Genomic DNA, 15,879 nt, shown 5'->3' on the forward strand with positions numbered 1-15,879 from the left:
AGCATCATATGAAACAGTACTACGCTATTCAAGTATTCTAAAATGTTGTAGTATCATATGAAACAGTACTACGCTACTCAAGTATTCTAAAATGTTGTAGTATCATATGAAACAGTACTACGCTACTCAAGTATTCTAAAATGTTGTAGTATCATATGAAACAGTACTACGCTACTCAAGTATTCTAAAATGTGGTAGTATCATATGAAACAGTACTACGCTACTCAAGTATTCTAAAATGTGGTAGTATCATATGAAGCGGTGCCTAAGCTACTCAAGTATTCTAAAATGTGGTAGTATCATATGAAACGGTACTACGCTATAAGTATTCTAAAATGTTGTAGTATCATATGAAACGGTACTACGCTACTCAAGTATTCTAAAATGTGGTAGTATCATATGAAACGGTACTACGCTACTCAAGTATTCTAAAATGTTGTAGTATCATATGAAACGGTACTACGCTACTCAAGTATTCTAAAATGTTGTAGTATCATATGAAACGGTACTACGCTACTCAAGTATTCTAAAATGTGGTAGCATCCATATGAAACGGTACTACGCTATTCAATTATTCCTAAAATGTTGTAGTATCATATGAAGCGGTACTACGCTACTCAAGTATTCTAAAATGTTGTAGTATCATATGAAACGGTACTACGCTACTCAAGTATTCTAAAATGTTGTAGTATCATATGAAACGGTACTACGCTACTCAAGTATTCTAAAATGTTGTAGTATCATATAAAACGGTACTACGCTACTCAAGTATTCTAAAATGTTGTAGTATTAAATGAAACGGTACTACGCTATTCAAGTATTCTAAAATGTTGGTATCATTAAACGTTTTGGTACTGTGATGTTACCGGTATATCGTGCTACACTAATGTTTTGGGTTTCCTCCAGTCGTCCTTCATCGGTGCCATCGCCATTGGAATCTGGTGAAAGTACCCTGGGACAAAAGGAATGGTATGCATCACTCAGCAAGTCTGTCACTGGCATCAATTAATTATTAATACCACATTCCCAATTATGAACAATTATACTAACAAACAAACAAAAAAAACGATCCCTAAGTGCATAGCGTGACTTGATAAACTCAACTAGACCAAGGGTATAGTTTGCATGGCTCAAACTCACATTGACTGTCCGTCCCCAAAGCCAACACCCCCTTTGGCCGCCTTTCCTTCCAGTTCTCTGCTGCCAGTGACTGGAACGAATTGCGAAAGTCATCAAGCTGGAGACTTGTCTCCCTCACCAGCTTTAAGCATCAGCTGTCAGAGCAGCTTACGTATCACTGCACCTGAACACAGCCCATCTGTAAATAGCCCACCCAACTACCTCATCCCCAAATTGTTATTTATTTATTTTTGTTCTTTTCCACCCCAGTATCTCCACTTGCACCTCATCATCTGCACATCTATCACTCCAGTGTTAATGCTAAATTGTATTTTGTATTATGGCCCATTTATTGCCTTACCTCCCAAATCTTACTACATTTGCACACACGGTACATAGATGTTTCTATTGTGTTATTGACTGTACTTTTGTTTATGTGTAACTCTGTGTTGTTTTGTCGTACTGCGTTGCTTTATCTTGGCAGGTCGCAGTTGTAAATGAGAACTTGTTCTCCAACTGGCCCACCTGGTTAAATAAAAAATTATAAATAAATAACAACCTTGCAGGACAAGATCCTTATTGGAGGTGGCAGGAGGGAACTGTTACAGTCACAATGATGGGGCCACCATCCTCAAAGCCATCGGAGTGGACAACCCCGCTGCCAAAGTGTTGGTTGGTGAGTTTTGATGTTCACCAGTGTTGGCAGTTGATGTTACTCTTCAATAACACGGACCCCAAAGCAAACCAGGGGGAGGAGAATAGGATTTATTCAAAGAGGAATTGTTCATTCTCCCCTGTCCTCAATGATTCTCTCCTGTGATTCTCCCCCACAGAACAAGGGGACAGGATGTACTTTATAACCCAGCCCTAGCCTGTGGTTGAGGAATTATAATTCCCTGAAATGAAACTGGGCCCATGGCTAAATAACAAGTATTCTATTTCAGGTTCAATGTATAAACAATTTGGACCAATGAGAACTTGCCATGTAGCTACGATTGAACTATGTAGATGTCGGGAGATATGAAAGGCCTGCACACGGTATAATGCTGCTCCCCAAGGCAGTGGCCCTCTGCTATGCTGTCTTTCTGGACACTGTTGTTGTCCTCTCTGATCCTTTACTCCTCCTGTCTTCCAGACATGTCCAAGACCCTCTCTGATCCTTTAGTCCTCCTGTCTTCCAGACATGTCCTAGACCCTCTCTGATCCTTTAGTCCTTCTGTCTTCCAGACATGTCCTAGACCCTCTCTGATCCTTCTGTCTTCCAGACATGTCCTAGACCCTCTCTGATCCTTCTGTCTTCCAGACATGTCCTAGACCCTCTCTGATCCTTCTGTCTTCCAGACATGTCCTAGACCCTCTCTGGTCCTTCTGTCTTCCAGACATGTCCTAGACCCTCTCTGATCCTTCTGTCTTCCAGACATGTCCTAGACCCTCTCTGATCCTTTAGTCCTCCTGTCTTCCAGACATGTCCTAGACCCCCTCTGATCCTTCTGTCTTCCAGACATGTCCAAGACCCAGGATGATGAGGTTGGAGACGGCACCACCTCTGTCACGGTATTGGCTGCTGAACTGCTCAGGGTAAGAGTGGACAATTTACTTAACCCTTAATCACCCTCTTCAGCACATCTAGCTAATTCTGTATTTCACATCGCAGTCTGTTGTGAAGAGATTAACTCCTGGGAGTAAAACCGTTATCAACACCAGCTGTTGTGCGTTGTCTTGGTAATACTTCCTAAAGTTATCAACGATCAATAACAAATGCTTGTTTTTGTTTTGTTTCCACGTTGCAAATGGGTTTTCTACGGTGTCCCAAATGAACACAACCTGGTGTCTTGTCTTTTAGGAAGCTGAGCTCCTCGCCATTAAAAGATCCACCTCAGATCATAATCTCTGGCTGGAGGAAGGCCACCCAGGCAGCCCGCCAGGCTCTGAAGAGGCTGCTGTGGATCATGGGTAGGCATTCAATGATGAAGAATTTCTGGATGTCAGGTTTAACATAGGTTCTCTATCACACAACTCAGCTAATGTCATGAGATGTTATACGTTTTTAATAAGCTCTTACATAGATGAGTAATCACCCATCCAAAACCATAAAAACTAAACACACAACTACACACATTGCTAAGCTGTGAAAAATGACCTCCTGTTTATTCTCCCCTCCTCCTCCTGTTTATTCTCCCCCCCCTCCTCCTGTTTATTCTCCCCTCTCCTCCTGTTTATTCTCCCCTCCTCCTCCTGTTTATTCTCCCCTCCTCCTCCTGTTTATTCTCCCCTCCTCCTCCTGTTTATTCTCCCCTCCTCCTCCTGTTTATTCTCCCCTCCTCCTCCTGTTTATTCTCCCCTCTCCTCCTGTTTATTCTCCTCCTGTTTATTCTCCTCCTTCTCCTGTTTGTTCTCCTCCTGTTTATTCTCCTCCTCCTCCTGTTTATTCTCCTCCTCCTCCTGTTTATTCTCTCCCTCCTCCTGTTTATTCTCCCCTCTCCTCCTGTTTATTCTCCCCTCTCCTCCTGTTTATTCTCCCCCCCCCTCCTGTTTATTCTCCCCCTCAGTAACGACCAGGTGAAGTTCCAGGAGGACCTCCTGAACATCTCCCGCACCACCCTGTCGTCCAAGCTGCTGACCCACCACAAGGACCACTTTGCCAAGCTGGCCGTGGAGGCCGTGCTCCGGCTGAAGAGCTCCGGTAACCTGGAGGCCATCCACGTCATCAAGAAGCTCGGCGGCAGCCTCATCGACTCCTACCTGGACGAAGGTGAGACCACTGGGGAGGCTGATGCATATTCTCTGCCTCAGAAACGGCAGTTGGTCTCATCTGGGTCATATTCATTAGGGTACCAAACGGAAGTAAAACTGACTGAAACGGGGAGGGATTACCTGAAGATGACCAATAAGAAACGTAGTCTGGGGGGTTCACGTTGCTAAACCTTTGCTACGGTGTGACCTAATGAATAGGTCTAAAGAGCTCTAGTCTGACCCAGAGCTGTGTGTGTGTGTGTGGGCTCTTGGAGGATTGAGAAGGTGTAGCAGCTTCACACTGTGCTGTTATTACTGGTTATTAACCTCCTACATGAAAATCAGGTCGACGCAGCAAACTGGCTTCATGAGACCGTCATTACAGCCAATGTTGCGTCTGTGCACAAAACTAGTGGTGTGTGTGTGTGTGTTTATTTATTTATTTATTTATATATATATATATATATATATATATATATATATATACTGCTCAAAAGAATAAAGGGAACACTAAAATAACACATCCTAGATCTGAATGAATGAAATATTCTTATTAAATACAGAAGTGTGATTGACTTGGAGTTAAAATGTGTTGTTTTAAGTGTTCCCTTTATTTTTTTGAGCAATATATGTATGTATGTATGTGTATATGTATGTGTGTGTGTGTGTGTGTGTGTATTTATGTATGTGTATATATATGTGTGTGTGTGTATATATAAATATGTGTGTGTGAACATTAATTCTAATAAACCACTTTTAGTTAGAGGACAGATTGTTCTAACATCTACTCTGTGTTGTGTTTTAATGTAGCTTCATGTGTTGGTTGTCTCGGCAGGCTTTCTGCTGGACAAGAAGATTGGTGTGAACCAGCCCAAGAGGCTCGAGAACGTCAACATCCTCATCTCCAACACCGGCATGGACACCGATAAGATCAAGGTTTTGCCTTTCACATGCTGTCAGGGTTACAGACCGTCAGTTCTTCATCAATTCAGGAAATGAACTGTAAACTCCTATTCCAATTCTCCTCCTGGAAAAACAACGAGGAACATGTTTTTTTTTGTTGTTTTTTTTTTAAATTCCAGCTGAGTGAATTAGATTTAAATCCGTCCCTGATATTCTTCCCTGCTATCTCCTATTAGCCTCTTAAGAAGTGTTGTAAAAAAAAAAAAATGTGTGAAAATTCCCTTGTCCGTTTCTAACCAACCAGCTGTGTGGTCTTGTGTCAGATCTTCGGCTCCAGAGTGCGAGTGGACTCCACGGCCAAGGTGGCGGAGATCGAGATGGCTGAGAAGGAGAAGATGAAGGAGAAGGTGGAACGGATCCTCAAGCACGGGATCAACTGCTTCATCAACAGGTACACACACACCACACGCACCCACCACACCACACTACACACACACACCCACCACACCACACACACACACCATCCACACCCACACACCACCACACACACACACCATGCACACCACCACACACACACACCACACATCAACCCCACCCACACACCATGCACACACCTCACACCCACACACCAACACACCACACCACACACACGTACACACCAACACACCCCACACACACACACCACACACACGTACTAAGTACAAGTTCACCTATTCATCAAGGGTTTTTCCAGCGTTGTGAGTAATGTAATAATCAATAACGATTGATCACCAGACAGCTGATCTACAACTACCCAGAGCAGCTGTTTGCTGCAGCAGGCGTCATGGCCATAGAGCACGCGGACTTCTCCGGAGTGGAGCGCCTGGCTCTCGTCACGGGGGAGAGATCACGTCCACCTTCGACCACCCGAGCTGGTGAAGTTGGGCCACTGCAAGCTGATCGAGGAGGTGATGATCGGCGAGGACACTCTGATCCACTTCTCGGGAGTGGCCATGGGTCAGTGTTGATACAACAGCGGGCTGAGTTCGAGATGGTTTATAGTAGGATAATGGCTTGATGGCCAGGAATTTATCCTCTTCGTATTTTCTCTGGATTGTAAGTCCTGACCATCCTTGCCTCTCCCAGGTGGGCGTGTACCGTGGTGCTGCGTGGAGCCACACAGCAGATCCTGGACGAGGCCGAGAGGTCTCTCCATGATGCCCTGTGTGTCCTGGCTCAGACCGTCAAGGAGACACGTACCGTCTACGGAGGAGGTGAGTCTATACACACACACACACACACACACACACACACACACACACACTGCCCATCTACATGGATACTGTGGGGAATAACAGGCTGAAAGTCCAACAACAAGTTCAACACCCCCCCCCACCACCTCTACGGTCTGAACCCAGTGTGAGAATCACCACTCTGCTGTCCCCCCCCAGGCTGCTCTGAGATGCTGATGGCCAAGGTGGTGACAGACCTGGCTCTCAGGACACCGGGCAAAGAGGCTGTGGCCATGGAGTCCTTCGCCAAAGCTCTTCGGATGCTGCCCACCATCATCGCAGACAACGCCGGCTACGACAGTGCCGATCTGGTGGCCCAGCTGAGAGCTGCTCACCAGGAGGGGAGAACCACCATGGGTCTGAGTGAGTACCGTCCCAGGACTCCTCCGCTCTCCTCCATGTTTACAACCGGGCTTTTGGCATGTGCCTCATTCTCCTTCCTTTTGACCTGTGACCTTTTGTTTTTGTTTTTTTATAGTCATTTTATTTGAACGGGGCCAGATGGATTAAAACAGATTGAATATGTGAATCCGATGCATCACGCTGAGTCTGTCTGTCTCTGTCTGTCTGTCTGTCTGTCTCTGTCTGTCTGTCTGTCCGTCTTCCCGGGTCCCTCAGATATGAACCAGGGGACCATCGGTGACATGTCAGAGATGGGGGTGACGGAGAGCTTCCAGGTCAAGAGGCAGGTTCTGCTGTCTGCTGCCGAAGCTGCAGAGATGATCCTCCGCGTCGACAACATCATCAAGGCTGCGCCCAGGTGACGACACACACACACACACACACCCTGCTGCGCTCTCTTATTGTTCCAGAAATCCTTGCTGCAGGTGCAGTCAAAAAGCCTGACTTAAACCTCCATTCTTGGCATGCACGCTGTCTCCCTGTTCTGCTGTCTGTTATGGAGGGAGAACAGGTCCAGTGTCTTCCGCTGCTAGAATGTTCCTTGTATTCTGCTTCTATCCTCAATGCCTTGTTCATTCTGGTCAAGTCTACCACATGACTGGAGTCGAGAATCCTTGTTTTCCCAAACTGCTTTGTAGTAGACGGTCAAAAACATTGTTTTGCAAGTGCAGTTGTCATTTTGTACGTTGATCATTTGATTACTGCTCTGAAATGGTGAGTAGGTGGTTTTTCCTTCCTGGAAAACATAGTAAACCTCCTTTTTTACTGATTCCTCCCTCTTTCCCCTTGCAGGAAGCGAGTACCAGACCATCACCCCTGTTAATACCACCAGGAGGAAGAGGAGGGGGGTGAGGAAGAGGAGTTGCTGGTAGGGGAAGGGGAACAGAATAGCCTGTATTTATGATACTCCTGTCCAAGGCTGTGTACCATACCTCACTTTGAAACAAAAAATCCTGATGTGTTCTGTACCGTTGTCCCAAAATCAAAGCTTCAGTCTCTTTTGGTTAGTCTACATGCTCCTTTTAGTCTGTCGGGGTGTAACACTGTGTGACGAACCACTGCAGAGGCCAGACTGTCAACGCACTTGATATCTCATGCAGATGGCTGTATGGACATGTTTGTTTACTGAAGTAATAATAAATAAAAAACTCGCTCTGAATCCATGTCTGTGGAGTGTTTTCTGCCTTGAGAACCTGAGTTTGAAATGTGTATTTAGACTTTTTTATGGCTGTTTTGGAGCAGTGGCTTCCTCCTTTCATGTTATGTTGATATAGGACTCATTTTACTGTGGATATAGATATTTCTGTGCCTGTTTCCTCCAGCATCTTCACAAGGTCCTTTGCTGTTGTTCTGGGATTGATTTACACTTTTCGCACCAAAGTACATCTCTAGGAGACAGAACGTGTCTCCTTCCTGAGCGGTATGACGGATGTGTGGTCCCATGGTGTTTAGACTTGCGTACTATTGTTTGTACAGATGAACGTGGTACCTTCAGGCATTTGGAAATTCCTCACAAGGATGAACCAGACTTGTGGAGATCTACAAATCTTTTTCTAAGGTCCTGGCTGATTTCTTTAGATTTTCCCATGATGTCAAACCGACTTGCCGAAACTATAGTTTGTTAAAAATAAATTTATGGAGTGGTTGAAAAACAAGTTTTCATGACTCCAACCTAAATGTAAACTTCATACTTCAACTGTAGATGTACTTACTATAACATTAATTGTATTGATGATACTGTAACATATTAAGGATATATTTGTTATTTTATTTAACTAGCTAAGTCAGTTAAGAACTAACTATTATTTACAATGGCAGCCAAATTTGGACGACGCTGGGTCAATTGTGCGCCGCCCTATGGGACTCCCAATCACGGCCAGATGTGATACAGCCTGGATTCGAACCTGTCGTGTTCACCTCCAGCACTGAGATGCAGTGCCTTAGACCGCTGCGCCACTTAGGATCCCCAAATGTACTGTAACATATAAAGGATATAGATGTACTGTAACATTAAGGATATAGATGTACTGTAACATTAAGGATATAGATGTACTATAACATTAAGGATATAGATGTACTATAACATTAAGGATATAGATGTACTATAACATATTAAGGATATAGATGTACTATAACATTAAGGATATAGATGTATTGTAACATATAAAGGATATAGATGTACTATAATGTTAAGAATATGACTCGGTTTTTAACATAACACCATGACAAGAAGACGATCATGCGTTTGACTTTGACATCTAAATTCCCTTCTGTACACATTGTACGACCTGAGCTGCTTTTGGTTATCGTCTGATTGACTCTTTGACCTCTAGTCAACACGGGTATTTACCTAACGTGAACATCATTAGCAGGTCTCGGTCACCTCAACCCGAGAGTCTGGTAAAAGTATCCAGATAGATGTTTCGACTAGGAGGTGTTTTATGTATATTTGGGAATCAAGCAATCTCAAATACCCAGAATCAAGGAAGTACAATATCCACTTGAAAACATTCAAGAATGCATCAATCAATCCTGGACGTTCCACATGCATAACACACAGATCCTCGTAGTTTTACTGTCTCACTGTCATTTCCCCTGGAGGGATACGCTGGGCTGTGTTCGGGCTGCTCTTCCTGGGATCAGAAGTCCATTGGAGAATATCAATTGCGTTTCTCTGACTCCTCACCTCCAAATCCATTGAATGAGAATTCAGAGGAGGCATAAAGAGAGGACGTGTGAGGAATCAAGGAAATGAGACCCACCCATTTTCACCTCCTACCTTTCCTCTCAGTGCTGAACGGCAGCCAGTCCGTTGTGCCTACAGCCTGTGTTCAGTGAGTCTGATCTGCAGCGGCCACTGACAGACACTACCAGTCAGGATGAGGTGGACTGTTTGACGCTGATCTGCTGTTCCTGGACTGCACATGGGCTGATCAGGTAAGAACTGAACAGATCCTAAACATTTGTCCTTTGTTTGAAAACCTTTCAAGATACTTGAAAATATTTTTGCCTTACTTGAATATTTATGGTAATGCCTGAGAATCAGGTTCGGATTACAGAACGGGCATGTTCCCAGGGCCCTTAACCCCAAAAATATATAATCCGTCCAGACCCTGATTAGAATCATTATAAGAAGTAAGTGAGGAATGAAAGAAGCGTTCAATCGGGGACAAATTACCTTCAGCAGTCGAAAGTCTGACTTACTGGTGGATGAAAAGTTTGACAAGAGTACTGTATCTAAACTAGCTCAGTATGGCCACCAACCTGAGTGTGTTCGGTCCAGGATCCCCCTGCGTCAGATGCTCTCTGTGCGTACCCAGCTGAGAGCCTCCAATCGCCTCGAGGACTTCATGAGGGACCACCAGCCTGATGTGTTCAACCGGAGGTACGCCCAGTGTTACCCCCCTGGTATCCCCTCTCTCAGGCTGGGTAAGAGCAGCGAGAGGCTCTACAACTTCATGGATGTAAGTGGGACTGAATGGAAGTGAATAGCTGTATTGAAGTGTAATAACTGCTGGGTCCCTACCAGGGGACTGTGTTGTGGTGTATTATATGGAGGGAGAAAAAACAACCCTCAGTTTCAGTATATTGAAAAACATTAAAACACGTCTCATATTTTTATGTCGTCACTGTGTTGAAGTCCGACCTCTACATTTCTGAAGACTTGATCAACACACTGTATAGAGTTCAGAATACACGAATGGGAACAAAAAATGCCATTGTATTCCCTGTGTGTGATTGTCCAGGCCCAGTACTATGGACTGATCAGCCTGGGTACCCCGAAACAGAACTTCACCGTAGTGTTTGATACAGGATCGTCTGACCTGTGGGTTCCATCCTCTTACTGCGTCTCAGAGGCCTGTGGTGAGACTTCAGAACACAGCGAGGGATTCACGGAACCTACACCTTAGGGGACAAAATAACTATTTTACAGCAACCTTGTTTATCTGAATGGTACCAAAGAGCATTATGGTCATGTGACATGTACTTACGGGTAAACAGACATTTGTCTTTCTGGGCTTAATCCAATCTGTTTTTTGGGACTGGACCACACTATAAAACAGATTTACCTTCTCCATACTATCGTTTTAGAGTCTGTTCCAAACAGACTAATGTATTCCTGTTTATCTAGAGTCAGTGTTTATCTGCTGACTGTGTGACACAGACAAGAGCAGACTAGCCTCTATAGGTCACTGTGTTCCACCCTCTCTTCTTCTCTCCCTCTCTCCCTTCCTCCCTCTATTCCTCTGTCTCTCCCTCTCCCTCCTTCCCACTCCCTTCCTCCCTCTGTCTCTCCCTCCCTCCCTCCTTCCCTCCCTCCCTACCTCCCATCCTCCCTCTATTCCTCTGTATTTTCCTCTGTCTCTCACTCCCTCTATCCCTCTGTCTCTCTCTCTCTCTCTCTCTCTCTCCAGGCATGCACCGCAAGTTCAAGGCCTTTGAGTCCAGCACGTTCATCCACGACGGCAGGATGTTTGGCATCCACTATGGCAAGGGACACATGCTGGGCATCATGGGCAGGGAAGTCCTCAAGGTGACACAATATTCCTAGCCCCTATCCCTGTACTGCCCACTTTCCCAAATGAATTAGAGTGTCATTTCTGTCAGCACAGCTTCTAGTGGGGATTGTCTAATATGTTGTATTAAACACATATGATATCATTAGATGGTATATATCATTGTCCCCCACGGTGAAATCGGGGAGATGACTGTGGATCTGTCTCCGTTCATACATTAGTCTCATATGCAATGTTTCTAACAGCACTGGCACTATTTGAACTAAACGTGGGTGAATGATGGATCGTGCCATAGAGGGGGGGGGGGGGGCTGCATCATTTGTGGGGGGCAACATTGTTTACTGATGCTTTGTTTACTTTAGAAGGTGTAAATGTTTTGAAAGGATTGAGCCGTTGGCTAGTATGACAGCATCACGTATACAATGCAACGTTAACTGGTTTATCAGGTGTGGGATGACATGTATACAGTAATTAATTCACCTGACACGTCCCTGTGGTTGTCCAGATTGGCCCGTTGACGGTGAAAAACCAGGAGTTCGGAGAGTCGGTGTACGAGCCAGGTTTTGTTTTTGTCATGGCTAAGTTTGACGGGGTGCTGGGCTTGGGGTATCCCTCCCTGGCTGAGGAACTGGGGACACCCGTTTTCGACAGCATCATGAACCAGAAGTCTGTGGACCAACCCATCTTCTCCTTCTACCTCAGCAAGTAGGTACAGAACACATATACACTACCCAGGACCACAGAGTATATCTGACTGTCTACCCATCATGATGTTGTTATTGATGATGATGATGATGATGATAAAGGACACTACCCAGGACCACACAGCATATGTCTGACTGTCTACCCTTCATGATGTAGTTATTATTGATGATGATGATGATGATGATGATGATGATGGTAAATACACTACCCAGGACCACAGAGTATATCTGTCTGTCTACCCATCATTACATTTACATTACATTTAAGTCATTTAGCAGACGCTCTTATCCAGCATGATGTTCTTATTGATGATGATGATGGTAAAGGACACTACCCAGGACCACAGAGTATATCTGACTGTCTACCCATCATGATGTAGTTATTGATGATGATGATGGTAAAGGACACTACCCAGGACCACAGAGTAGATCTGACTGTCTACCCATCATGATGTAGTTATTGATGATGATGATGGTAAAGGACACTACCCAGGACCACAGAGTAGATCTGACTGTCTACCCATCATGATGTTGTTATTGATGATGATGATGATGATGATGATGAAGGTAAATACACTACCCAGGACCACAGAGTAGATCTGACTGTCTACCCATCATGATGTTGTTATTGATGATGATGATGAAGGTAAATGCACTACCCAGGACCACAGAGTATATCTGACTGTCTACCCATCATGATGTAGTTATTGATGATGATGATGATGATGATGATGGTAAAGGACACTACCCAGGACCACAGAGTATATCTGACTGTCTACCCATCATGATGTTGTTATTGATGATGATGATGATGATGATGATGATGATGGTAAAGGACACTACCCAGGCACACAGACCTACAGGTTACTGTAGGCTAAAACTTATGGGGGACATCTTTCAGTTGTCGTTAAACAGACACTCTAATCCAGTCAATAAACAGACACTCTAATCCAGTGAATAAAAACAGACACTCTAATCCAGTCAATAAAACAGACACTCTAATCTAGTCAATAAACAGACACTCTAATCCAGTCAATAAACGGACACTCTAATCCAGTCAATAAACGGACACTCTAATCCAGTCAATAAACGGACACTCTAATCCAGTCAATAAACAGACACTCTAATCCAGTCAATAAACAGACACTCTAATCCAGTCAATAAACAGACACTCTAATCCAGTCAATAAACAGACACTGTAATCCAGTCATTAAACAGACACTCTAATCCAGTCATTAAACAGACACTCTAATCCAGTCAATAAACAGACACTCTAATCCAGTCATTAAACAGACACTCTAATCCAGTCAATAAAGACACTCTAATCCAGTCAATAAACAGACACTGTAATCCAGTCAATAGACACTGTAATCCAGTCAATAAAACAGACACTCTAATCCAGAGTGAGTTACAGATTAGGGTTAAGGGCCTTTTGCTCAAAGGCACATCAACACGTTTCACCTATTCGACTCAGGGATTCAAGCCAACACCCTTAACCACTATGGGGCGGCAGGTAGCCTAGTGGTTAGAGTGTTGGATCGAATCCCCGAGCAGACAAGGTACAAATCTGTCGTTCTGCCCCTGAACAAGGCAGTTAATCCACTGTTCCTAGGCAGTCATTGAAAATAAGAATTAGTTCTTAACTGACTTGCCTAGTTAAATAAAGGAAAAATAAATCAAATAAGAAAATAAAGCCGAATTTCTCTTATTGATTTAAAGGTTTAAAATCATGTCTTACTTTATCTGCCAAACACAATTCAACACAATCACTTTTTTGTGTGTCTTTTAATCATTTTAAGCATCTTTTAACACAGGCTTAACACCTAACAAACCCTTTGTAATTTTAACACAGGCTTAACACCTAACAAACCCTTTGTAATTTTAACCCAGGCCCTGTTGTTACCTCATAAACCGGTGATAATGCCTTGCATTACGCCTGGGAAGAAAACACTTACATTTGCTCAACTTGCCCTTGGCTCAACTTACCCCATGGCCATCGGCTCAACTTACCCCATGGCCATTGGCTCAATTTACCCCATGGCCATTGTCTCAACTTACCCCATGTCCATTGGCTCAACTTACCCCATGTCCATTGGCTCAACTTACCCCATGGCCATTGGCTCAACTTACCCCATGGCCATTGGCTCAACTTACCCCATGGCCATTGGCTCAACTTACCCCATGTCCATTGGCTCAACTTGCCCTTGGCTCAACTTACCCCATGACCATTGGCTCAACTTACCCCATGGCCATTGTCTCAACTTACCCCATGGCCATTGTCTCAACTTACCCCATGGCCATTGTCTCAACTTACCCCATGGCCATTGTCTCAACTTACCCCATGTCCATTGGCTCAACTTACCCCATGGCCATTGTCTCAACTTACCCCATGGCCATTGGCTCAACTTACCCCATGTCCATTGGCTCAATTTACCCCATGGCCATTGTCTCAACTTACCCCATGGCCATCGGCTCAACTTACCCCATGTCCATTGGCTCAACTTACCCCATGGCCATTGGCTCAACCTACCCCATGGCCATTGGCTCAATTTACCCCATGGCCATTGGCTCAACATACCTCAAGGCAAACATTTTGACTAAATTAGCCCACACAGCTACAAAGATGCACTTTCATGTCAGGTTTAGGACCTCATATTGAAGCTTTTGTAGACCCCAACTATTGAATAGAACAGTCGTAAAATGATCTACTTTGGTTTGGAAACAAGCATTGTGAAACCTCTACTACAATAAACTTTGTGAAAACAGTTTTTTGGACCGAACTTGCCACTTTTTCAATGTGGTTTCTTCCTTCATCAGAGACTCTGGGTTTGCGCCCAGACTCTGTCGTAACCGGCCGCGACCGGGAGGTCCGTGGGGCGACACACAATTGGCCCAGCGTCGTCCGGGTTAGGGAGGGTTTGGCCGGTAGGGAAATCCTTGTCTCATCGCGCACCAGCGACTCCTGTGGCGGGCCGGGCGCAGTGCGCGCTAACCAAGGCTGCCAGGTGCACGGTGTTTCCTCTGACACATTGGTGCAGCTGGTTTCCGGGTTGGATGCGCGCTGTGTTAAGAAGCAGTGCGGCTTGGTTGGGTGGTGTATCGGAGGACGCATGACTTTCAACCTTCGTCTCTCCTGAGCCCGTACGGGAGTTGTAGCGATGAGACTAGATAGTAGCTACTAAAAACAATTGGATACCACAAAATTGGTTTTAAAAAAAGGGCTAAAATAAAAATATATATATATACACTGCTCAAAAAAATAAAGGGAACACTAAAATAACACTGAATGAATTCAATATTCTTATTAAATACTTTTTTCTTTACAAAGTTGAATGTGCTGACAACAAAATCCCACAAAAATTATCAATGGAAATCAAATTTATCAACCCATGGAGGTCTGGATTTGGAGTCACAATCAAAATTAAAGTGGAACACCACACTACAGGCTAATCCAACTTTGATATAATGTCTTTAAAACAAGTCAAAATGAGGCTCAGTAGTGTGTGTGGCCTCCACGTGCCTGTATGACCTCCCTACAACGCCTGGGCATGCTACTGGACAGTCTGTGGTGCAACGTGGCGTTGGTGGATGGAGCGAGACATGATGTCCCAGATGTGCTCAATTGGATTCAGGTCTGGGGAACGGGCGGGCCAGTCCATAGCATCAATGCCTTGCTGACACACTCCAGCCACATGAGGTCTAGCATTGTCTTGACTTAGGAGGAACCCAGGGCCAACCGCACCAGCATATGGTCTCACAAGGGGTCTGAGGATCTCATCTCAGTACCTAATGGCAGTCAGGCTACCTCTGGCGAGCACATGGAGGGCTGTGCGGCCCCCCAAAGAAATGCCACCCCACACCATGACTGACCCACCGCCTAACCGGTCATGCTGGAGGATGTCACAGGCAGCAGAACGTTCTCCACGGCGTCTCCAGACTCTGTCACGTCTGTCACATGCTCAGTGTGAACCTGCTTTCATCTGTCTGTGAAGAGCACAGGCGCCAGTGGCGGAATTTGTCAATCTTGGTGTTCTCTGGCAAAATGCCAAATGTCACACGGTGTTGGGCTGTAAGCACAACCCCCACCTGTGGACGTCGGACCATCATACCACCCTCATGGAGTCTGTTTCTGACCGTTTGAGCAGACACATGCACATTTGTGGCCTGCTGGAGGTCATTTTGCAGGGCTCTGGCAGTGCTCCTCCTGCTCCTCCTTGCACAAGGCAGAGG

General features: G+C 44.8%; 1 protein-coding gene, 1 long non-coding RNA gene, 1 other non-coding gene and 1 pseudogene across 3 annotated transcripts in view; all 4 read left to right on the forward strand.

Moving 5' to 3' along the window:
- The window catches only part of LOC135538338 (uncharacterized), a 21,785-nt gene extending 14,198 nt beyond the window's left edge, over positions 1-7,587 (forward strand). Inside the window, exon 2 of the long non-coding RNA XR_010455404.1 lies at positions 7,495-7,587. This is a non-coding gene — a long non-coding RNA (uncharacterized LOC135538338). The remainder of the gene's footprint in view (positions 1-7,494) is intronic.
- The window catches only part of LOC135538333 (T-complex protein 1 subunit beta-like), an 11,670-nt pseudogene extending 4,083 nt beyond the window's left edge, over positions 1-7,587 (forward strand).
- On the forward strand, positions 4,123-4,264 carry LOC135538348 (small nucleolar RNA SNORA47). Its single transcript, XR_010455408.1, has one exon. It is a non-coding gene; the product is annotated as a small nucleolar RNA SNORA47 (small nucleolar RNA).
- A 1,080-nt stretch (positions 7,588-8,667) lies between the features above and the next one.
- On the forward strand, positions 8,668-11,654 carry LOC135538341 (cathepsin E-like). Its single transcript, XM_064964261.1, has 6 exons — positions 8,668-8,700; positions 9,253-9,365; positions 9,712-9,892; positions 10,175-10,292; positions 10,844-10,962; positions 11,451-11,654. Exons 1-6 carry the CDS (start codon positions 8,668-8,670, stop codon positions 11,652-11,654), a joined length of 768 nt encoding a protein of 255 aa, XP_064820333.1.
- Positions 11,655-15,879: the final 4,225 nt, after the last annotated feature.

Source organism: Oncorhynchus masou, unplaced genomic scaffold (assembly GCF_036934945.1).
Source record: "Oncorhynchus masou masou isolate Uvic2021 unplaced genomic scaffold, UVic_Omas_1.1 unplaced_scaffold_942, whole genome shotgun sequence".
Lineage (NCBI taxonomy): Eukaryota > Metazoa > Chordata > Actinopteri > Salmoniformes > Salmonidae > Oncorhynchus > Oncorhynchus masou.

Bases quoted from the DNA above. Each gene is read 5' to 3' on its own strand.
- LOC135538341 (XM_064964261.1), top strand. From the start codon at position 8,668: ATGCGTTTGACTTTGACATCTAAATTCCCTTCT. The intron at 9,366-9,711 runs GTAAGAACTGAA...TGTTCGGTCCAG, and splicing joins ACTGCACATGGGCTGATCAG to GATCCCCCTGCGTCAGATGC. The intron at 10,963-11,450 runs GTGACACAATAT...GTGGTTGTCCAG, and splicing joins TGGGCAGGGAAGTCCTCAAG to ATTGGCCCGTTGACGGTGAA.